Raw genomic sequence first — 23762 nt, 5'->3', positions numbered from 1 at the left:
AAAAAATATTCTAAAATAGGAAAAAAATCTAAAAAAAACACCCAAGAAACATGGGCTTAAGTGTGGTAGCTCGAGCCCAACTCTCAAGGAGTATGGGCTCGGGTAAGGACCCTAAGCCCATGCACCAGGAACATAGGCTCGGGTAAGTAGCCTGAGCCCATGCACCCTGCATGGGTGCATGGACACCTAGTGCATGGGCATCATTCTCCAATGTAGTCTCGAACTAACATATTCTCTACGTGATGTTAAAAGGTCTCTCAACAATTCATCAAAGATTGATCTTTGATCTCCCGCCTCTTCAATGCAGTCTCGGACCAGCATTACTCTCTAGTGGAGGGCTCTCATGACATCATAGAGAGGTTACATATCTCTCACACATCGTTGATCATTCTACAGTAGGGGGCTTCCAAGCCCTCACTCTACCAAGAAGGCTACAGACCTCCCACTCATAAGTGATATCTTTCTTCAATCAAGGGCTTTCATGCCTCATGTTATTCTAGAGAGGTTACATACCCCCCACACTCTAGTGCGACCACTCTCTAAAAGATAGACTTGATTTTCCTTGTATAATAGAAGCACCCTCCATAGGTTCGCTCCTCTTTGTCCTTTAAAATTTTTTCTAAATATACGGGAGGGTTCCTTTCAACCTTTTTGAATATTTTTAAATTATAGGTTCACCCTTCATGAGTTTCCACGAGCCACTTAAAATTTTTTTTAAGTATGAGCTTTTTCTCCATAAATTTCTTATAACCTCTTAGAAAAATATTTTAAGTATGAAGTCTTTTATATCTCACCTCACCCTTCTATGGTTCCTCCATAGTTTCTCTCTGTATACTTAGAAATGTTTTCAAGTATGATGCACATCCTTACACACGAGCCCTCTAGTTTATTACTCGGGGTTTCAACCCCTCTTCTCATATGAAGAAAGCTCGATAAACTTGTTGTCACACATGAATGATCGCCGCACACGTGCGACATATCCAAATAGGGATTTGTGGTGTTTTTGCTGGCAGTATATTGTATGCTTCTCAAAATCAAGCAAATCATGGGTAATGTATATGTCTTATTAGCTATGATTATAGGAAAAAATAAAGCATAGTGTTATGCTAGTAGCTAAGAACTAATAAAATATAGCAGCAAGTAGTCTAAATATAATATTTTATGGAAGTTTTTTCATTTATATTTAATTTCAATTCTAATATTTTTAATTATAAAAATTTGTTATATTTATTTTCAACTTATTTTTTGTTTTTCACTTAATTGTATTCAACAAGCCATACTTGATCAACTTAACGAAAGCTTTTCCTCTACCTAATTAAAAGGCTTTCACCATCATTTCCACCTATTGTATCCTTTCTTAGAAATCAATTGAAATCTCAATTACAAGAAAATTACAGTAGAACTTTCTCCATGATCAATGTCCTATGAAATTTTAGCAACAATATTGGGTAAATTAATGTCACAGAAGTGTACCTAGCTAAATATTAATTTTCGCATGGAATTTATTTCATATTATTCATTTAATTTAAAATAATAATGGCACGAGGTTAGTGGGAAATTGGTTCATGTCAATTTCGAGCTATCTAGTTCAAGTAACATATTAATTTGATTGTAAGAAAATTCACATTTTTTTCTTACCATATTGGAAAACTAAGCATTCAAATCATGTTGAAACAACCTTACATGCATCTCGATCCCATGATAGCACATAATTAATTTACAGGGAATAATAACATTTAATCTTATTTGTATCACATATTATGTAAGAAAAGGCTCATATCTCAACATTTCAGCAGCTAAAAACAATGGTGATATACACTTCCATTTCTTCTTAATTATTACATTACTGTACAGGAATTTGGACTGCCCCATTAGAAATGTGGATTGGTTGTCCGTAAGGATAATACAATTGGGGGCTTGAAGCAGATGCTAGTGACATGGGGCTTTGATTTAGCAACAGTGAAACACTTGGCTATTATATATGATATTAATCATGGCACTAACTTGTATGTTCATCACCTTTAAGCACTTACTTGTTTGGTGAATTATCTTATGATCATGATTATGCAGTTTAAACAGAAAAAAGTACTGAAGAAAAAGATTGGGCTAAAAAATTAAGAGGCATATATCTCAAAATTCTCAGCAGCGTCTATTGATTATTACATGATTATACCTTTATTTCCTTCTTATTACATGCGTCTGCTGTCTTCAATTTACATATCGTAATTACTTAACAATAAGATTTATGCTAGTTTTGATTACTCAAACGTTTGCTTACTACTTTTTGACAGAACAATGAAGATCAACATTCATTTTGAAGGCTTAAACCACGAATTTACAGTAGAAGATGATGCAGCAGTTTTTGACCTGAAAGTGCAAGTTCAGGAGAAGCTGGGGTTCCTGGTTACGAACCAAAGACTCTTTATGGATGGCTCGACAATGCTAAATGACCACAACACATTGCTAAGTTATGGAATTGTTGATGATACTACTCTCAGTCTCCGCTATAAAATCTTGGTTCATGGACGACCAAACCGGCGTGGAATAATCAAAGAGTATGAGCTATTTGTCCATGATTATAACACAGTTGCAGACTTGAAGCAGATGCTTAATTTTGAGTATGGAATTGATATTAGAATCATCAAATTAAAAATGGGCAATGATAACCTTGAAGATAGCAGAAAAATCTGGGATTGTGACATAATACCTGGTTGTCACCTTCGTATGGTTTAGCATATGTAGTGGACTTTGTTTCATCAAAATAAATAGCTTTGTGATTTATAGCTAGCCCGAATAAAAATTAATGTGCCGGATACAAGCAAGCATGGTCCAAGGTTATGGAATTCAATAAAAGGACGGGCTAGTAGCTTCTCACATTGCCCGTCAGCAGGTTAGTTTTTAAGCCTCTGATAAATAATAGGCTTTCTGGGGCCAGTTTTTCAATATTATTTCTTGGATTTAAAATAAGAATCGTAACCTCAAATAATTTTCCTGAAAGAAAAGGTATATATTAACTATGATACACTTAATAAATTTTTCATCTATTAATCAAGAAAAATTAATCATACATTGATATTTGATGTACTACTGATTTAGAATCTTGAGATATAAAACTTGCCAAATCCCGTCAAAACCAACTTAACTTCGTTAATTTCAGATTTTAATTTCCCAGATCCTAATCTTGTAGTCTCGACCAGGTTAAAAAAAATATAATTAATAATAATATGTTATATCATTTAATTTTGAAATTACCTTCTAAATTTAATAATAATATGTTATACTAATTTTTAAAAAAATAAACAAAAAAATCAAAGTCATGAAAATAATCATTACTTTTTATGAGGTTGTTTGAAAAATATAAAACAACCATTAATTATTTGGAACAAAATTTAAATTGAAAAAATAAATAAAATGAGAATGTAGTAAACATAGAAAAAAGAAGAGTAGAGAAAAGAAAAGGAAAACTAACAAAAAAGAACATAGAAATTGTGAAACGCCACCTAGGCTATATGCGTGGCGTGGCCCTTATGCTTAAAAAAAGAGGCGAACGATGGGTCTTTCATGTAGAGTTACGTGTCATCTGTCTAGAAATTGCAGTTGACGGTGCTACAACTTCCGACGATAAAATGAGGCCCATTGTTTGTTGCTCGTCGTACTTAATTTCTACACTTTTTTCATCTAAAAAAATGCTAAAATTATAATAAAAACATGTAAAAACTTATTTAAACCTTAAAACACGTTAGAAACTAAAAAAAACCATTCCCTCCTCTCTTTCCTCTACATTCAGGGACCTTATTGTAATACCAATAAAGTTCAAAGACTATTTCATATAAATATACAACTTTAAGAATTAAAATGAGAAACATTATCCAGGATTTGCAGGAAAAAAAAATCAATAAATATTTCTATAAAACGGCTTAGTTTCACCCCAAAAAAGCTTTAAATTGATATAGTTTTAGTCTATTGTAGAGGATTTATCTACAATGAAATTAAACAACATTTAGTTTTAGTTTCTTTACGGTCAAGTACGACCCTGTTTACGTTTCAAAAATGTTTTTAAAAAAATTAAAAAAATTTTATTTTTTTATTTGCTTCAAATTAATATTTTTTTGGTGTTTTTAAATCATTTTGATGTGCTAATATCAAAAATAATTTTAAAAAAATAAAAAATATATTATTTTGATACATTTATAAGGGAAAAATACTTTAAAAAACAATCGCAACCACACTCTCAAACATCATTGAGGTTAAGATTCCAAGTTAATCTTTCATGCAAGAGAATAATGCTTCGTCAACACAATTTTTGTAATTATAAAAACAATTAATTGATAATTAAAAAATTGATTTTTTGTGTTTAGTAAAATAAATTGAATATTATATAAATCAATAAATCATAAAAAATAATTATTAACATTAACTAAAGACTTAAATAGAAAGCTAAAAGATAAATACATATAAAGATATTTATATCATGATGTGAGAAGTTATTTGATTTTTTTTTTCAATTTCATTCTTATTCGACTTTTTAATTTGTAAGATTTGTTCCTTATTATTTTAATAAACTTGAAAAAAAATAAAACATTAATAAGCTATTTTTCAACTTATTTTCCATAACATAACCAAATACTGGAAAATATTTTCCAACTTATTTTCCATGACAATACCAAACATTGAAAAATAATTTACTTTTCAGAATTCACTTTACAAGGAAATTACTTTCCAAAAAAAAAACTAGTTTCTTACAAACAAACGGGGCCTAAGTTTATCTATTAAAATCAAAGCCATAAACACTAAAATAGAATTAATTGATAGTCAGAATCAGTCAACAGAGAATATTCTCTCTCCTCATTTTTTTTTCAATAATCTTTTCTTTTCTCTCTCAAGATCTAGGAGCTTGAACATATAAAAATAAAGTCTGAGATCTAAATAAAAAATAAAACAAAAAATAGATCCAAATATCAAAAAAGAAAAATAGAAATTGAGAGAATAATCTGTAGATTTAGGCACCTCTTTAACATTACGCATTGAAAATAAGTTGTTAATTTTTTTCAACGTCATCATTTTTAAAATTTTAGGTTTCACAATGATTGAAAGTTCTTGCATGTAAAATTTGACCCGTCATTAAACATCGGAATCATCTCTAAAATCTTGGACATGTGATAACATGGAATCTAAAAATCATATAAAATTCAAGAACAATGAAAATAGAACTTGTCAAAACCAAATTGAAATCAAATAAAGTTTTTTGGCCAAGGAGAAACATATTGAAGATTTTAGGAATAAAGTAAGAAAACTTGGTGGCTGATGGTGGACGAGCTCGCGCACTGAGCCAGTCAAAGCTGGACGAGCCAGCGTGGTAGCCTGCTGTGTTCCGCAAAGATGAGGCCTGCCATGGAAACAGCCCACGCGTGCTGAGTTTATCGACTCTGGACAAGCCAACACGGCAGTCTGCAGCCTGTTATGCACCGTGCAGGCGGGCCAATAAATAATGATATGTATGAAATGTGAGAGGATGATTGTATCACTGTATTTCACCACCCTCTTTTTAGTGTATTTGTGGCTTAATAATAAAGTCAACAATTCCTGAGATCTGTTGTTGTTCCATGATCTGTCATTTGCTAGTGGCCAGCCAAATGAATTTGTTGGCTTTGTCATCTTCTCTTCCAGTCTTCCACGTGAGAATCAAAAGTCTCCTTCAAACGATTTATAAGTTTTTTTTTTAAAAAAAGAAAAAACACCACAATCAATAAAAATATATAGAAACTAGCATAACTCAGAAGAAATTAAATTTAGGAGAGAAGTACACTTTAACATATTGCATTATTCCCGTCAACACAATCTAGAATTTCTTTATAAAATACACTGATGAGGAAAACGCAACCTATTAAAATATGCTATTTTACTAAAAAAAAAAAAAAAAACATTAGCTACATTAGTTTGCTAAATATTTTTGTTGAACGTGATTTGATAGGATTTTAGCAGAATTCAAGCCAAGATTTGTGTGGCTTTGATGGGCTCAATTGGGTCACAGACAAGGCGATGTCCCATTTGCGGTACGACTACTGCAGTGCGGTTTCAACGACTGAAGTGCGGTTTCAACTACCGAAGTGCGGTCACGACATGTCTCAACTACCTCTTTTATTCAATTATATATATATATATATGTATACTGTTGTCAGATAAAATAATCTGATGTTTAGATTTATTATTTAACGATAAACATTATATTTTACTAATAGTTAAGTCTTAAATATCGGTATCGGTAAAATGTTTATGCACATTAAACTGTTAGATTAACAAGAAATCCAAATCTAATAACCTTACTGATATCAACATTTTACTGATATTAACCTCCTTTCTCATGCCGATATGCAAATGGATTGATAGCGAAATTGTATTAACCTCAATCTCACACTAATATGTAATGGATTTACATTAATTGTCCTTCTTAAGGCAATAAAAGAAAGGCAGTGACTATTTGGTATTGCTGTAATTTCAGCTTTTTAAAGAGTTTTTTTTTAATGTTTTTAGATATTTTTTATAGTTTTAATATGCTGGTATTAAAAATTAAAAAAATATAAAAAATATCATTCTAATACATTTTCAATTAAAAAACATATTTAAAAAAACATCTTACATCAAATTACCAAATCCATATTTTATTCTCTTTTTTTTCCTGGCCAAAGGCCTTATAAGAACGTAGCTGGTAATTTCAATAATTACATGCAAGTATAGAACTGGTTGTTCTTGCTCTTCTGAATCATCATGACGCCTAGAAATCTCAGCATGACACTGGGGGGCCTAAAAGTCATGCTAATCACAGAATATGGAACGCTCAACAGTGAAAATAATGAGTTGAAGCAGAAGCACTATAAATATTTAGATAGAGACCTTCGCTAGCTGTCATGAATAGGATTCAAAACGATGTTCATGTGTCTACAGATTCCATAATGGTCCAGCTGGTTTCTAAATAGCGACCCCGAATCTATCGATTTCCTTGGAGCTATGTGAGAAGCAACATAGATATAAATATTTTCAAGAATTGGATAAGAACATGCATGCCCTTGAGTTTACAAGGTTGATATGTTTGTATATAACAGTTGCCCATGATTGCAAAAGTTCAACTACTACATGAATATATGGAACGTATATACGTGTCATCTATAAGCCTAGCCCCATATAGAATACAACATAAATATTAACTTTGAATTTCGAATGCTCAAGTTATAATTATTAATTTCGAGGGGAAAAAACACAAGAAATGAAAAGTTTAAAAATAATATTTTAATAAAAGAGAAGATTAATTTTATGACTCTTGGTGGATCGGGTATGGTTTTTTCTTTTCTTTTTAAATCTGTTTCCTTTCTATGCTATAAATATCAAGTAATTATAATTTAAACATCATAAAAGTTTTCATTACCACTAAAAAAAACCTTCATATTTTGTCGATGTGTGTTCATCATAATGTTTTCCCACTTTTACTTTGAATTTAAACAAATGTAATGAGCAATCTCCTCCAATAACCATGTGAATTTTTGAGATGGAAAGACGTGGTAATATTATACTACAGTATGAGGTGTGGAAAAGGGAAAAAGAAAAGGAGGGCATCGATCCTTGATTATCTTAGTTTGGCCTTCTGTATGTGGTCCTCGTTTACATGGCACCAAAATTAAATGCGAAAGAATGAGTCATAGCTCCTACTAACTATCAAAGCAGTTGTGCTGCATATGTCCTTCTATGCACAACTACCAGTCTTAATTCACACCCTTTGCTATTAGTATATTAGTCCTCGAGTGCCTTTAATATTGTCCAAAAGCTTTACCTCCGTTGTTTCTTCACTAAATTCCTATTGGTAACTCTGTGATCCTTCAGTATCTTTACTCTTATTCCCTATGGCTGACACTGAACATTCTTCTTCTGATGAAACTTCTGTGGATTCTAGAGGTACTGTACACTCGCTTTTATGGGCATTTTCCTTTATCTACACGTCATCTTGGTAAAAAACATTGCTTGTTTTTACATGGTATTAGTTTCGTCCCTCCTATGTTTGTTAGCCTTCCGGCTTTATGTATGAAACGTTTGTTCTCCAAAGGGTGTAGAGTTTATTGGTTTTGGGGTGTTTTGTTCAGAGGAAACAAGTCAGGAATCAAAGCTTGAATTCTCTGAGGATGAGGAGACGCTTATAATTAGGATGTTTAATCTAGTTGGAGAGAGGTTTGTCTGTTTCCCTTTTGTTTTTTCTATTTTCAATGACTTTGTTAGCCTTCAGATTCAAAATATCTAACACCCAAGTTGTAATAATCTTAATAATCAGGTGGTCTCTAATTGCTGGAAGGATTCCAGGAAGAACAGCTGAGGAAATAGAGAAGTATTGGAACACTAGATGCTCTACGAGTGAATGAAGGCATAGCTTAAGCTTTCTTACTTTACCTCTGCTAGAGCGAGTTGTGCTTTTGTCATTCATGAGCAGAAGATGAAAGGTTAAGCTGGTTCTGTAGCTGTGCTGTGTTTCATGAAGGGTTATTGCAATCATTTATTAGCTGCTATACCTTAAATTAATGAGGATAATGTTCCTTGTGAATATCCCATGTCTCTATGCTTTTCTTGTTGTCTTTTCCGAATCTATGTATTTCTTGTGCTCCAATACGTTTTCATGTACCAAATATTGTTGCAAGAAGTGGCTTGAGATTCGTTGGCCATTTCTTGTGTCCATGTAATTGTCAGCCAAGACTTTATTCGTCCCCTGTGCTTATCCAAAAGATCTCCTTTTCAGAGTTTTCCTACTCTTACTAACCTATCTTTTCTCAAGTTTGGAGCCATTATTATTGATGTTGTTTGCATCAAGGTTAGCTCAGTATTTTCTCTGTTTGGAGCCCACAGGCAACCACCATGTCATTTTCTCGTGGAAAATATCACCATGGAATATAAAAACAATGCAGAACCAGGGAAAGCAATGATTAGGGGTCCGTTTCCAAACTTTTGGCTTTTGAGCTTTTTAGCTCGAAACGTCCCAAACTCAAAGGCAAAACCTAGAGCTTCTCCAGCTTTTTGTTTATGAAAATACACGCACACACGTATCCTTTCACGTCCTTATATTTTAGAGTTTGTGTCTAATTCATCCTTATATCCAATCTCTTCTAAAAAATATGGTTGTTTATTTGCCTTTAATCCATCCTTTCATCATATTTCCTCATGTTGACTGACTGGTATATCCTTCGTTGATTTTCATCATATTTTTTAACATTTTATGTACTTATGTTAGTTTTGATGATGAAAATATAACAAAATGATAGGTTGAAGATGTAAAAACATTTTAAAGATACATTGAATACATGTAAGGATAGTGCCCTGTTATAAAGGTATGTAAAGCCATTTCTCTTTTATTTAATGATGAAGTCATATTCTATTATATGATATATGTATAATATATAAATTTATTATTAATTTCAATATAACTTCACTTTTTCAACCCTATAATTAACCAAACACTTCTACATATTTTCCATCATTCTAAAAAAAATTATCACTTAAAAAGTTGTATCATTCTAAAAGTTCACTATCTTTAATACCAAACAAGTGTGGATTGGAGGGTGAATCAAAAAAGAAAACAGATATGAAATTGTATACTGTACTCGTAACATAATTTGTTGATAAGCAATAAAGAAACCAACCAAGCGTTCTAGTATATTACATGACTGTCAGCGATTGTTACAGATCCGATTACATATTCATAAGCTTGACGATTGAGCTGAGAAGCAGTCACAAGTCAACAGTTATAACACTCAGACCAGAAGCACCAGATAGCATCTCAGTTGTGTTATGCATTGCTTTGTTTATAAAGCTTGGTGTCAAGTACTTGCTTTCCGCACATAGCACAAACTCCTGCAATATTAATAGCAAAATTAGAACTTGTTGCAAAACAATTACTAATATGTTAAACTCGACAAATCTGAATCAGAACACAGAACAGATGTCAGAACATCAACAACAGTACCTTTGGAATAAGCACAGGTGTGACAGTACTTGCCATCTTGATGTACTTGCTGCTTGCAAATCATGCACTTGGTATTTCCATAAGGACTCCATCTGCAAGAAATAGAACTCCAAATAAGTTAAAACAGAATCACACCACAAGAATTACAAATGCGAAATCCCATTGCTACTGTGAAACACCATTAGTGTCAACAAACTATCATGTCTAATGAAAAAAAAAAAGAGCAGCAAAAGTGTAATACAAGAACACGAGGTAAACTTGAAGAAAGACAAACTTTCATTCAACCTGGACTATAAAAATAATACGGAAATCAGTTACCCCAACAACAACTACTGCGTCTATACCAAACCCATCCTGATCCTTGCATTCTAATTCCCTAATCACCCACTGGCTATTACTGCTACTTAAGATCTAGATGTCGTTCACTCGGCAAAAGGGGTAACAAAATTTCTAGCAGATACATTAAGTTAGAACACAAACATCGCCAAATAACTTGCTCGTAACCTTCTTAGCAAAGCCAACATGCTTATAAACACAAATACAAGCCTTCTCATTTTTTTCTAAAATTCTAGCACAATAGCTCTAATTCCTCATGTAGCACAGGAACTCCATACTCTCTACAGAAAGAAGCTTCAACCCTTGCGGGTATTCAGATCCTACAAGTCGAAAACTTCTCCAACTCCCACAGTTTGTTTTCATACACTTAATTTACCCTAAAACTAGCTCACAAACTCTTTTCCTCTACACATATAATCCAAACAAATAGCAATACTATCGAAGCTAATCTATAATCATACTCTACCAAATATTTTAACACATCCACACCACAAATCCAAGAACGGGCAAGTTGCACAATAAGCAAGAACCTAGGTATTCATCCGCATCGCAATTCATTCATATGCTCAGAAAATACCATAAAAATCACACTATCAAACAGCATTACCACATGTTATTTCACACTATCTAGTCACTACTGAGAAATCCCAAAACGCAAACTAAAAAAAAAATAGTTTTTCACTGTGTTAACGATCACAGCCAGGAACTAATAAAAAAAAAACAAGAAGAAACAAAAAGCTGAAAAAAAAGAAAGAATAAGAGAACCTTTTTTTCTTGGAAAGGAGTTTATTCTCGTTGATTTTCCGTCCACCGCCTTCGGTGGTGTTGCTAGCTCCTTCCTTCCACTTATCAGGAACAATCACCTTACTTAACTTCTTTTCACCTAAAAAAATCAAAATTAAAATATAAATCTCAAAAATCGAGACAAAATTAGATCAATTAATCATATATTAAGTATATTTGGATGCGAGATTAAGAGACTTACACTTTTCGCACACCATTTTTGTTGTTTTTGCTCTGATTTTTGGGGATGTTTGCCCTAAATTGAGATTTCCTGGAGAAGAGGAGATTGGAGAGACAAGTCGTTGCTATGTATGTATAGAGTTTTGGATTGGACGGCTGAATTGACTAAATTGTCCTTACTGCTAAAAGGAAATTTCAAACTGCGTCAAGTAATGTTGACCGAAGAGTCGGTGAGTTTTATTGTGTTTAGATTTTTGGGAAACCTCAATTTTAGTCTCAGACTTATAAACCCATCCTCAATTGGACCCAAATTTATAAATTTTATCAATGAAGTCCTAAATGTTTTCTATATTTTTAATTGCATCATTTTATCAATTTCTTTAAAATATTTTAACTCTATTGTGGAAATTTATATACAAGATGGGGTCAATTTGAAAAACAATTGATGGAAAAGTGAATGAAGATCAACATATTCAGTCTAAAATGCTTATTTATGAACTAACATAGCATCAATTTGAATAAAATTTGATGAAAATGTTAATAAACATTAATATTTTCGAAATATTTGGATCAAATTGATAAAATTTATAAGTTTAGAACTTAGCGTAGGATGAGTATATAGTCTTGGGACTAAATTAATATTTTCCTTATTATTTTTCCTATACAGAACTCAAATAATGAGTATAAAGATTTGAGATTAAATTAATGTTTTCCCTAATATTTTTTATAAATAAATATTCTTCTCGTGTGTGTTATTCGACTACATGAAAATTAAAACTGCTTCTATACATTGTTTGTAAGTAAACACTTGGATCACCAGATAATTTTTATTATTTGAAAAAAAAAATTACTCTCTTTATTACAAGAAATGAAAAAAAAAAATAGATGTTTTACTGTTCGTATAAAAAAATATAAACAGTAAAGCACCCCAATTTTTTTATTTTTATAACTTTTTTTCCTTTTTTTAATTATACTTTCCAAATTATTATTTTTTTTCTAATTTTTTTCTTTTACACTTTATGGATTTGGAATTGGTTATTATAATTTATTTTGGTTTTTTATGAGATTATCATAATTTTAAACAAACATTCTAATAATTAATTGGTATTTAATTTTTGCAAGCATCTACTTTTTGCATGCATCTATTTTTATTGTCATATTATTAAATAAAAAATAATGTTTTTAAACCTAGTGAAGTGCATGATCAAAGTCATGAGTTTTGATAGTTAAGCCAAAAAATCCCGAGTTGATCCAACATGTCATCGTCATGATATTAAAAAATGACATCTTGAATCTTTTTTAAATCAAATCATATTTTTTTATAGATTATCCGAGTTGTTTTTGGACCTATCAAATTATATGAGTCATATCAGGAGCAATTCTTACATAGTTAATTTTAAACTAAGATTGCACAAAGAATCAGATGGGAAGAATTCAAAATTAACCTATTTAATTGAGTTTAATAACAATGTCAAATAATTTTTTAAAACTTAGATTTTTTCTAGATTAAAAGAAAAATTAATCCAACTCACAAGGTTTACTCTGGAATAAAAATGCACATCCCAAAATAATATATATATATATATATATATATATATATATATATATATATATATATATATTTGCCACGCCAAAGGCCCTTTTTGGCTAAGAACAGAAAGAAAAAAGGCCACACCAAAGAGTAAGAGACTATCAAGCATAGGAATTTTCATATCTATGCATCTGGATTTGCCAAGAAATATGCCTCAACATCCATGAACAAGCTTTCGGTTTTTTGTCATAGACATCCTTGATTTGATCTTTGTTGATCTCAACATCTCCCTTGATGTAGTATGTGCTGGTTCTCTTGCAGATGAATCCTCCCTCGAAAGCTGGCACAAACTTGTGGGATGTTAAATGCAAATATATATATATATATATATATATATGAAGAATTTGGTTTTATTTTTTGTAAAATATTAAAAAAGAGGGGACCAAAATCGATGGTTAGAAAACAATGGAGTCTTTTTTTGACATTGTGCATTCAACACCTTTTGATAAATTATGCCTTAAGATTTTATTTAAATTTCTTTTGGTCCCTTTAGTTTGACAATTATACATTTTAGTTCAAAATTTTATTTTATTCTTATTTTAATCTTTTGATTTGAGAGGAGAAAGAGAGTTGCTGAAAATCAGCGAAAAATAAAGAAAATGATCAGTTGGCCAATTCCAACAACAACAAAAAAATTAATCTTGGAGTCAATATGTTTTCTTCAATAAAAAAAGCTCAATTATTTTTATTTTTAGCTTTTATCTTGTAAAAAAAAAAATTAGATCGCAGTTAGTAAATTTTTTAAATTCGAGTTAATTTTTCATTTCTTTTTTATCCATTCAATGTTGATTTAAAAAAAAATGAGTTTATTAATATTTTTATAATATTTTTTAAATGTTTTCAACTAAATAAAGTGTTGAAATAGGGTTTTTGGATCCTAAAAATAAAATAAAAAAACCCAACTTTCCACCATCTTAGATAGCCGGTGTTGAACCAATAGACAACGTGTTATTTACCATTGCAATGACAAGTAGTTTGTTCTTTGTTTTAAAAAATAATTAGGTGAACGACGTCTACCAAATTTAAATAAATAAAAATTTACATGTTCATCTCTGTTTTGGAACAGGGGCTACCCTGCACATTTTAATCTCTAGTTTTTTTTCGTATAAGATTAAAATATTTTTTTATAATATTAAAAACATTCTTTTTTTACAATCTGTCATAATTTTATTTTTTTTCTTAAGATTTAATTAGAATTAATTATAATTAGTTTGCTTAATTTCACGTGAGTTGCCTTTTATCGTGTATTTTGGAACAAGACAATAACGTCCTCTTGAATAGAAATGCGAATAATCAAATGACCACAGCAAGAAATATTGATTAAGTAATATTTTCTAAGTCTAATAAATAGAATCTTTCCTCTCTATTTAGATATCCCAGAAAGGCATATCTTTTATTAAAAAAAAATATCAAATTTTATTATTTTACCCTGTTTAAATATTGAATTCACATTATTCTTTGCTCAATTATATTTAATTTTAAAAGACAATATAATAAATATAATATAAAGTATATGAGTCGCCATATTATTTAATACATTGTTTTTTTTATTATTTCTTATGAAAGCTTCAAAAGAACTCTCTCTTAGTCTCTTGGAACGGACAGAGAAGAGGATACTCAAAGTACACAAGGAAGAAAATCTTAACAAAAAATGTGCGGGAATTTATTGCCACGCCAAAGCCAGTTTTTGGCTAAGAACAAAAGGAAGAAAAACAGCCACACAAAGAGATGATCAAGCAAAGGAATTTTCATATCTAGGCATCTGGATTTGCCAAGAAATATGCCTCGACAGCCTTGAACAAGCCTGCAGTCTTTTTGCCATACACATCCTTGATTTGATCTTTGTTGATCTCAGCATCACCCTTGATGTAATATGTGCTGGTTCTCTTGCAGATGCATCCTCCCTCGGGAGTTGGCACAAACTTGTGTTCATAAGTCACCTTTTCAACTGCATCCTTCCAGACATTGGCTTCAATCAGGCTGAAGCTGTATGTTAAGTTCTCTTCGTCAATGGCTTCAATCATCTGCTTGGCATAACTGAGTTCTTTGCCTGCACAGCGAAAATTTAATTTAATTACTTCTTCATGCAAGCATATATAGCATGTGATATGTTAAATGCAAGTATACAATTATAACGAAAAATATTATGAATACTAGCCTTCAGCAAAAGTGATCTTCCTGATGGTTCCTGGCCCTCCATTTCCTTCAATTATCTCAGAGCTCTTAATATGTTCTGGCAGAATTTTAGGCAGGAGAGTATCTGTATCAAGACAGTATGCCTTGAAAAGCTTGGCTGGGGCGACAGCAATGGCAAACTCATTTTCTGAAGTGATGACACCCATTATAACTTAGGATTTTCAAAGATCACAAAAGATTGAAAAGGAGAAGAGAACTTGTTGGTAAGGGATGTGTTTGTGGTGCTGACAAAAGAGAAGTAGAGGTGGTATTTATAGGAGGAATTCCATGGCTATGTTGTGTGCAAGGATCACTGAACTCTTAATATTCTGTTCATGGCCATTTTTTGTCTGATATGATCCAGTCAAATAAATCACCTCTGAAAACTAAATAAAGATGATCAATATCGTTGATACAGTAGTTCTGTGTTTATATAATTAATTGCAAGCATGCTGGCGAAAGAGTCAGGTCCTTCTTGCACAGCGCAGCCGCAGCCCAATTTGCTTGGGAAAAAAAAACTGGATCTTTAAAAAATAATTATAATGCCTACATGTGTGTGTAGCGAACCCAAACCATGTTTTACCCATCAATAAATTTAATTTTAGTGTTTATAGATTCGGGTTTAATAAAGGAACTTAATAGAGGTGGTTTTGATATTGGAAAAAGTTGATCGATCCTCAAAAAAAATTAAAATTTGAATTTGAATTTTTAAACTGACTAAACTATGTTTTGTTGTTGGAAATAAAATTTTAGATGTTAATATGATTTTTTTTATTTTAATACCATATAAAAAAAACTGAGATGATTTAGGTTTAATATTTATATTGTAATTTTTTTTAATAGTTAAGTTTGTATAGAATTTGTTAGCTTAATCTATTTAGTCAAATGGTTTACTAGGAAATTAGTCATAACTCTAGAATTGGTGCTTCAAAAACTTTCAACAATCCAAAGTTATTTCCTCTGCGAAGCAGGATTAGTGCTTCATCAAAACTGAGATTCAACCTTCGTCTAATATTTGCTTGTACTCTTGAGGATGCATCCTCCATCAGGAGAAGACACAACCTTGTTCTTGAAAGGTAGGTAGGTGGGAGTTTTCTCTTCAATTTAGCTAGAATTTCTTCCCAACCAAGCACTTGTATGAAGCATGACTTGATGAATTTGTAATATAACCTTGGTTTTGTAAGCCTTTTATATGATGTTAATGGAGAAAAGGAAAGTCAATCAAGGAGTCACTTTCAAGCCAATCTTTTTATTTTTTGGATTGCCCTTTCAAGGGTTTTTTATTTTTTATTTTTCTATTGGCAGAAAAAAAAAGCCATCATTTGGTTTCTAGGAAATAATTTTTTTTTATATAATTTCTAGAAAATAAAATTTGTGGGTATTTTTTTTTTCTTACATCAAATCTTGCTTCCCAAATGAAATCCGTTAACATAGCCTCCAGATATGCATCAAGCATGATGTTAAGTGGCTTGAGCTTCAGAATCGGTGTTGGACTAATGGACTTCTTGAAGGCTTTCATGTCATTTTGAATTTGATAATTGAATCTAGCTGTATTCAAATTGTTGTCGATATAATTTTTAAAAATGTTTTTTTTTAATATATTAAAATAAATCTTTTTTATTGTTTAAAATTTATTTTTAATATCAGCATATTAAAACCATTTAAAAACATAAAAAAATATTGAAGCAAAAAAAATTAAATTTTTTTTTTTAAAACAGTTAGATTTAAAAAACAAATACAACCTTTATAATAAAAAATAAAATTTTATTTTTAAATAGATACTCGTATATTGATACTTGTACTACTAGAGTTGATGTATTTTATTGTGTTTATGCAATCTATATGGTATTTTCTATAGTTAATATGTTTTTTAATTATATATTTTCTTGTATTTTATACTCTCATATATACAGGTCTCAGTGTTGTAATGGATAAAAACAGAGAGAGAACTTCTAGCCAAGGTACAAAAATATTGCTCTAATTGAATATAAATAATCCAATAAATTAAATAGATATTCAATAAAAATACATACTTTGTGATTTATACCCATCTCAAAACGGTATTCAAGAAAAAGGAAGAAGAAACAAAAAATGATGCTGAAGAATAATAATTAAACAGTCACTTGCTCATCAATCCCATGGACTCAAGCTGCACTCCACTGGCACTGTTGGGAATCTTTCAGTGTCTTTGCAATAGTCATAGATCACAAGATTTCTTTCGACCCAGGCAAAGTCCATTTTTTGTTGATCTGAGAGATGCCAGGCATCGTATTGATCCCACCAATTCTTAGTAGTAGTTGATACGCATTCAGGGTAGGGATCTTCCCATTGGCAAGCTTCAACACTGAAGTCCTTGTAAGAGGACACAAATGGAGCCTTTTTCCAGTCTGTTTTCTCTAGTCCTCCCCTGGTGGCCCAGTCGTCCGCGTTCCAGATGCTAGAGAATAGGTACATGGGCTTCTCATTGGGGAAGAAATTGTTTGCTTCTCCATTGTTCTTGTGCACCCTTACAGGAACTTCATCCACGAAAAACCTGTTTGCATCAATATTCAGTGAAAAACTTTCACAGGCTTGCAGTTTGGATAAATTGAAACTATCATTTGCTGACATCCTTGTATCCAGTCCAATGAATTAAGGTTATGTTAGAATTTGAAAAAGGTCGGTTTAAGGTCTCGTAGGTTGCCTTTGCGATGCATCCTCAACCCTGTTTTAAAGCATAAAATATGCTTATGAAGGGGTTAAGGTTGGCACTTGGCACCTAATCACAACCCTAAACAGGGTATAAGTTTTTTTTTATTAATTAAAATTTTTAAAAAAGAGATTTTAATGGAACTATACAAAACTATAATATATATAAATTAACAAAATATTTTTTAAATTTATAATTAAAACAAAACACGGATAACACTATTTAGGGTCTGTTTGAGATTGTGACAGCAGTTATGATTCAAAATATTTTTTTTTTAGAAATAAATTAAAATAATATTTTTTTTATTTAAAAAAATTATTTTTAATATTAACGCATCAAAATAATTTAAAAACAATTAATATAAAAAAATTTAAAATTTAATAAAATGCGGTTCCCAGCACGCCCTTAAACAATATCACATGTTTACACAGTTGGTCCATGTAACAATCCCTTTAATCTACTTTTTTGGCCTTCTCTTTTTTGCTTTTGCTTTCAAAGATTCCAAGATTTGAAAAATCCGAACATTGATCTCTACTTCTAAAACTGAGAACTCATCAATAATATGTATATATAACACAAGATTGAAGGACTTACACTATCTGATGGTTATTCCAGAGAATGGAATAGGTGTGATACTCCTCGGTAGGGTCGAACCAAAGCATGTGCCTCATTTCACGGTTGCCAGTCCCATTCTTGTATATATTTGTTTGTATCAAGTAGGGTTCTCCAGTTCTATTCCCCAAGAACTCAAAATCCAACTCATCTCTTGTTGGTCCTGCCCCATTCTCTGTACACATCTGCAAACATACGTTAATCCTCTTTAATTAGCCTCCTTCCCCATTAATTCTCTGTTCTTGCTATCGAATTACAAGTATGATTTCTTAGTGAAGCTTCATAGGCATACGATTTCAAGGCTCTTTGAGCCTGTGGGGTAGTAGAGGAAAGACTTACATAATAAGCTGTCACTACACCTGCAGAGTCGCCTCCAACCAATTTCAGCTTCATGCTAAACCATCCAAATCTATATTTCTGCTTGGTTTGAAATCCACAGCCTGTATATTCAAGAGACCAAATTAATACTTTAAAAAGAATACCAATCTTGAACATTAAGCAAGGTATATATATTTATTTGATTTAATTAATGAACTGATAATAAAGAACTTCAGCTGGTTTTGATTGAAGCATCAATGCATAAATTTGTGTACCTGTATCTTTGTCCAGTGAGAGATACCAGATCTGCCCATCTTCAGATGTTTTGAAATGATCTTCAGACCACATTATACTAAAGTTATCTTCAAAAGAAGCTTTTGGTTGAGCTGCTTCAGATGATGTATAAGAAGCAGCCATTAAAGCTGCAATGAAGAGAAGAGCTGCTGCCATTGTAGAAACGTTCTCTCAATTTTTCTTGGATCAGAAGGCAGAGAAGGAGCTTTCTCAACAGGCAGCTAGCTGGATCATTGTGAGGAGGTGATGTGCATTTAATGATTAGTACTTTATAATGCAGTACTTCCATTGTGAAGGTTAGAACTGGAAAACCAAGTTGACATGTCAACGTTGATAAATTATTTGGACATGATCACGGAATGTACAATTTTACCCATCTTAGATATGTTAATCATATGATTTGGGTTTTGATGTGGAAGATTATAATTAATAAATTACAAAGTTATAAAACCTAATCCAAGTACTGGATTACTAATTACGGTGGATTAATCTTGGTTGAAACATATAATTCAAAATGTTGAGGTTTAAAAAAATAATTAAAAAAATATTATTTTGAAGAATTTATTTTTAAAAAGTTAAAATTAGTTTTTACGGGGTAAATTAGGTTAAATATGATTAATTTTAAATATGATTTTTTTTTTAAATTTGTTTGAATTAGAAGATAAATCAGTCGAGTCTCGAGTCAACTTGTTAAGTCAAGTCAGGTTTAATAGCTATAATAGTCATTAAATTATAATATATTTGAAATTTTGTGAATTCAATTCAATTCAGAAAATTAAATGAATTATTGTATTTAAATTTTTTTTCCGGCCATTGATAATTTATAAAAAAAAAAGAAAGAAAGAAGCTAAAGTAAATTCATCTATGATTTGGCCTCAAACAATTTGTAATGATACAACAGTGGCAGGGGTATTATAGGCATTTGATAAAAATGGTGTGAGGAGAATTAACATCACATAACAGATACATGGAAAGCCAGGCTGCCCTCCATTGGGTTTTGACAGAGAATTTTAAGGTGGGGTCCATATGTTGCTGAGTGATTTTGATTTGTCATACAATAATCAGAAAGTTCTTAGATTTGACAACTGGAATTTGAAGCACACAATAATGCGAAATCTCATAAGGTAAATAAACAGACAAAAAATTACAGGCTATTTGCAGTTTTTATAAGATTTTTTTATATTTTTAATATTTAAACTTTAAAATTACTGAAAATATTAATTTTATACTAATGTATTAAAATAATATTTTTTTATTTTTTTTAAAAATATTTTTAAAATTAACGCATAAAAACAATCCAAATCATATAAAAAAATTATTTTTTAGCAAAAGAAAAAAACATTTGATGAACTGCGCATGCCTTGGCATTTCTAGAAAAAACATAGCACTCTACAGGTTTTTCAAGGCAATCTCTTCACTTTAACGGAGCGATGGAGGAGGTCCAAATATCAAGCTATAAAGAGAGAAGTTTTACTAGGAAGCAGAGCTTGCTTTCCCGGTAATAAACAAGACCAACATGCTAATCGCAATGACCGAGAAGGAAGGCTAACACTATACACTATACAGTGACAAAACATTATCCTCTTCTTCACTATGGTTCAGACAGGGCATGTGGGCATCCAGTGGTATAGCTTTAATTAGGATGCTCAAGGATGGAATCTAATTAACTGTTTGATGATTACAAGTCAAATGCTTCAAACATTGGATCTCAATGGAGCACATGCCAGGCAATGATATAAAACCTCTAGTGGGTTAACCTGGGACCTGGACATGTGGGGATCGTGGTCGGGTTTCAAATGGTCGAAACCCGAGCTTGTAATTGATGCAGTCAAACCCAAGTGACCTGGTATAATCCAGGTGAGATCAAATCTTTTTTTAATATTTTAAAAAATATAAAATTAATTTGTGAATACTTAACCTCATATTTTTTTTTATATTCCTTCCTTTTATCGAATTTTTTTAATTTTAATGGTAGCTAAGGAGGTGTGTTAAAGGCAAAAGCCATTAAACAATGTTTGTTTTTACACGTGTTTAAAAAAAAACTGAGTTTTTTTTAAAAAAAATTATTATTATTTTTTGTTTTTATATTATTTTGATATATTAATATCAAAAATAAATTTTAAAAAATAAAATAAAAATATATTATTTTAATATATTTTAAAAAGTATAATCTACCATAATTTTAAATACGCTGCTATTATCCTCGACAAACCGAAAAGAGCAAGTGGGTCAGCAACGTTTTGAAACTTCATTGTAATTTAAAGTGTTCAGTGGCTGACTTCCTGTGCCCAGAATGTTAAATCATTTATGATATATATATATATATATATACCCCCAAGCAACTTTCAATAAAAAATCAACTTTCAATAAAAAAAAAAGGAAAGCAATCAAGTTAATGCTACATCCACGTATATTCTATCCTGGTTCTAGACTGAAAATGTGTGTGTGTGTGTGTGTGTTTTTTTTTTGGTCTTAATAGTTAGGAATTAGGATAGTTTGGAGATAGCTTTTATTTATTAAAATAAAGTTTCTTTCTAACCGGATCTTGGATAAATTACTAGATTCTTAAATTACATTATTGTAATAAAGGAAAAGAAAATATTGTATATGTAAAAGATTTATTGTTTTTTTTACTATCTTATTTTGTATAATTTTATAGTTTATTTATTCACTAAAATTAAATATTAATAAAAAATAAATTAAGTGAATTTTAGGCATGCATGGTTGTCAGGCCCAGATACCTGAGCTTGGTATGTTTGTCACGACTAGGCGTCTGGGTCTGGCATGAGTGTCAGGTCCAGGTGTGTGGGTTTAACAACGCCTGGACCTAAAATTAATCCACTTCATTAAGTTTAATAACATTATTAAATATTTTTTATATTTTTAATATTTATTTTTAAAAAAATTGATAGTAATCCGTTGCAGAACATGAATATATATATATATATATATATATATATAGACACACACACACGATCAATAATTGGTTTAGTAATTAATAACAAGTTGAAAAAAAAAATAGAGTTGTCCATGTGACAAGCTATTCAAATATATCTTTTTAGTAGTTAGGTTTTACATAAATATAATAGATAAATAGACTATAAATGTAACTCATTTGATTTCTAAACCTTATCACCTTACAAATTAATTTCAACATAATGTTTTGTCTACTAAGCTCACCTGTATGGGATCTAGTAGTGTAGCTAAATTTTCATGTGTAGGGCAAGAGTGAAGGTAACTGTGATGTTGCTACTAGTAAATAATAAAACTTATATATTACGATTTAAACGGTCATGGACTTGAGTCACACCTAGCTAATTTCTTTATTTATTGATGGTTAGAAGGGGGTTAACTAAACAAATGAGACGAACAGAGAAATTGTGGAAATCACAAACTCATGAAAGCATTGTGCTAGACCTAATTCATTCATGATATATGCAATGATCAACCTGAATTATTTGTTGTGTGGGTGTGATAAACATGCATATGACACGATCTTCCATATGTTAGTTCAAGAATAGTTTTTGGATTTGTAATGGTAGATTTTTAAATATTGTTATGAGGTTTTTCTTTTCTACCATCATGGGCTATTGGAGGAAGTTAAATGGATGAAAACCAGCTATGGTAGCCGCGCGCGATGCCACGAGCCGAGGCAGGAGAACTTTGCCTAGAAGATGATAAATGGAAACAATAGAATGACGGGAAACAATGGAAATCAAGAGGAAAGGGATTCATAGAATCGATGGTGGAGATGCATAACGCAGCCACGGGGTTGACCCGGTCAAAGAGCCGGGTCCTGAGTTTTATGGGTCAACTTGTATCAACTCGGATCAACCCGGAAAATTTAAAAAAATATATGTAAAGTTTTAATATTTCATATGAAAAAATTAAGAAAAAATTCATATGAATATAGGCCATACATGTTGTAAATAATGAAGTTTAAAAGAATATTTTAAAAAGTTTTTTTTATCTCATATTAAAAAGATGTCATGTTATGCTTTTAAGTTAAAGTATTTAAACCAAAATTTTTTTTTCTCTCACATTAAAAAAACATAACTTTTTTCTTGTGAACATAGAGCATATATATTAAAGAGCTTCAAATCTCACATTGAAAATATATTATGTTATCCTTTTAAGTTGAAATATTTAAATCAAAAGGTTTTTTATCCTATGCACATTAAAAAAATATAACTTTTTTATTGTGAACATAGAGTATTATACGAAAGCGCTTCAAAATTCAAATCCCACATTGAAAAAATAACTTTTTTCTTGGGAACATAGAGTATATATATTAAAGGGTTTCAAATTCCATATTGAAAAAACATAACTTTTTTCTTGGAAATATAGAGTATATTTATTAAAGGGTTTCAAATCCCACATTGAAAAAATAAAATACTTTTCTAATATTTATATAGTAAGCTTTAAAAAGTGTTAATAACCAACTACAAAAATATGAAAAAAGAGAGGTATAGGAGAAAAACCACATTTGAAAAAAAAAACACCGGGTCTCGTCCAGGTCATGGGTCTCCTGAATTTGGCAGGGTCATTGCACCGGTTGGTCTTTCGATAAACCCGAACTAGTCCAGTCACCAGATCAAACTGATCCTAGGTTGACCCACCAGATCGGTCCGGATTTAATAACTTTGAGCAAAAGTCATGCAGGCTGCAATGAAAAAGCAAGGAGATGCACTAGCCCATTGAAAGCTAGTCCTCCTGCAATTATGAGAGGTATAGTTTAACTAGGTCTTGGGTTTATTCCCAAAAGATTATTAATTTAAGTATTATAAACT

The 23762-nt window shown here is 31.1% G+C and overlaps 4 protein-coding genes across 4 annotated transcripts; 1 reads left to right on the top strand and 3 right to left on the bottom strand.

The window, feature by feature from the left end:
- Positions 1-7705: 7705 nt before the first annotated feature.
- On the top strand, positions 7706-8802 carry LOC18097403 (MYB-like transcription factor ETC1). Its single transcript, XM_006383878.3, has 3 exons — positions 7706-7944; positions 8130-8214; positions 8315-8802. Exons 1-3 carry the CDS (start codon positions 7893-7895, stop codon positions 8400-8402), a joined length of 225 nt encoding a protein of 74 aa, XP_006383940.1. The 5' UTR covers positions 7706-7892; the 3' UTR covers positions 8403-8802.
- A 789-nt stretch (positions 8803-9591) lies between these two features.
- On the bottom strand, positions 9592-11483 carry LOC7458548 (uncharacterized). The gene is made up of 4 exons (XM_002304894.4): positions 11316-11483; positions 11096-11213; positions 9995-10086; positions 9592-9882 (listed from the first exon to the last, which is right to left on the bottom strand). Exons 1-4 carry the CDS (start codon positions 11329-11331, stop codon positions 9818-9820), a joined length of 291 nt encoding a protein of 96 aa, XP_002304930.1. The 5' UTR covers positions 11332-11483; the 3' UTR covers positions 9592-9817.
- A 3042-nt stretch (positions 11484-14525) lies between these two features.
- LOC7458547 (major allergen Pru ar 1) lies at positions 14526-15321 on the bottom strand. The gene is made up of 2 exons (XM_002304893.4): positions 15043-15321; positions 14526-14934 (listed from the first exon to the last, which is right to left on the bottom strand). The coding sequence occupies exons 1-2, from the start codon at positions 15224-15226 to the stop codon at positions 14639-14641; spliced, it is 480 nt and encodes a 159-aa protein (XP_002304929.1). The 5' UTR covers positions 15227-15321; the 3' UTR covers positions 14526-14638.
- Positions 15322-17021: 1700 nt separating this feature from the next.
- On the bottom strand, positions 17022-19229 carry LOC7479087 (probable xyloglucan endotransglucosylase/hydrolase protein 8). The gene is made up of 4 exons (XM_002304892.4): positions 18954-19229; positions 18700-18800; positions 18343-18545; positions 17022-17592 (listed from the first exon to the last, which is right to left on the bottom strand). The coding sequence occupies exons 1-4, from the start codon at positions 19126-19128 to the stop codon at positions 17190-17192; spliced, it is 882 nt and encodes a 293-aa protein (XP_002304928.2). The 5' UTR covers positions 19129-19229; the 3' UTR covers positions 17022-17189.
- Between the last annotated feature and the right edge of the window lie 4533 nt (positions 19230-23762).

This window comes from Populus trichocarpa, chromosome 4 (assembly GCF_000002775.5).
Source record: "Populus trichocarpa isolate Nisqually-1 chromosome 4, P.trichocarpa_v4.1, whole genome shotgun sequence".
Classification (NCBI taxonomy): Eukaryota; Viridiplantae; Streptophyta; class Magnoliopsida; order Malpighiales; family Salicaceae; genus Populus; species Populus trichocarpa.
The sequence above is the reverse complement of the archived record's forward strand: the minus strand, read 5'-3'. Positions and strand labels throughout refer to the sequence as shown.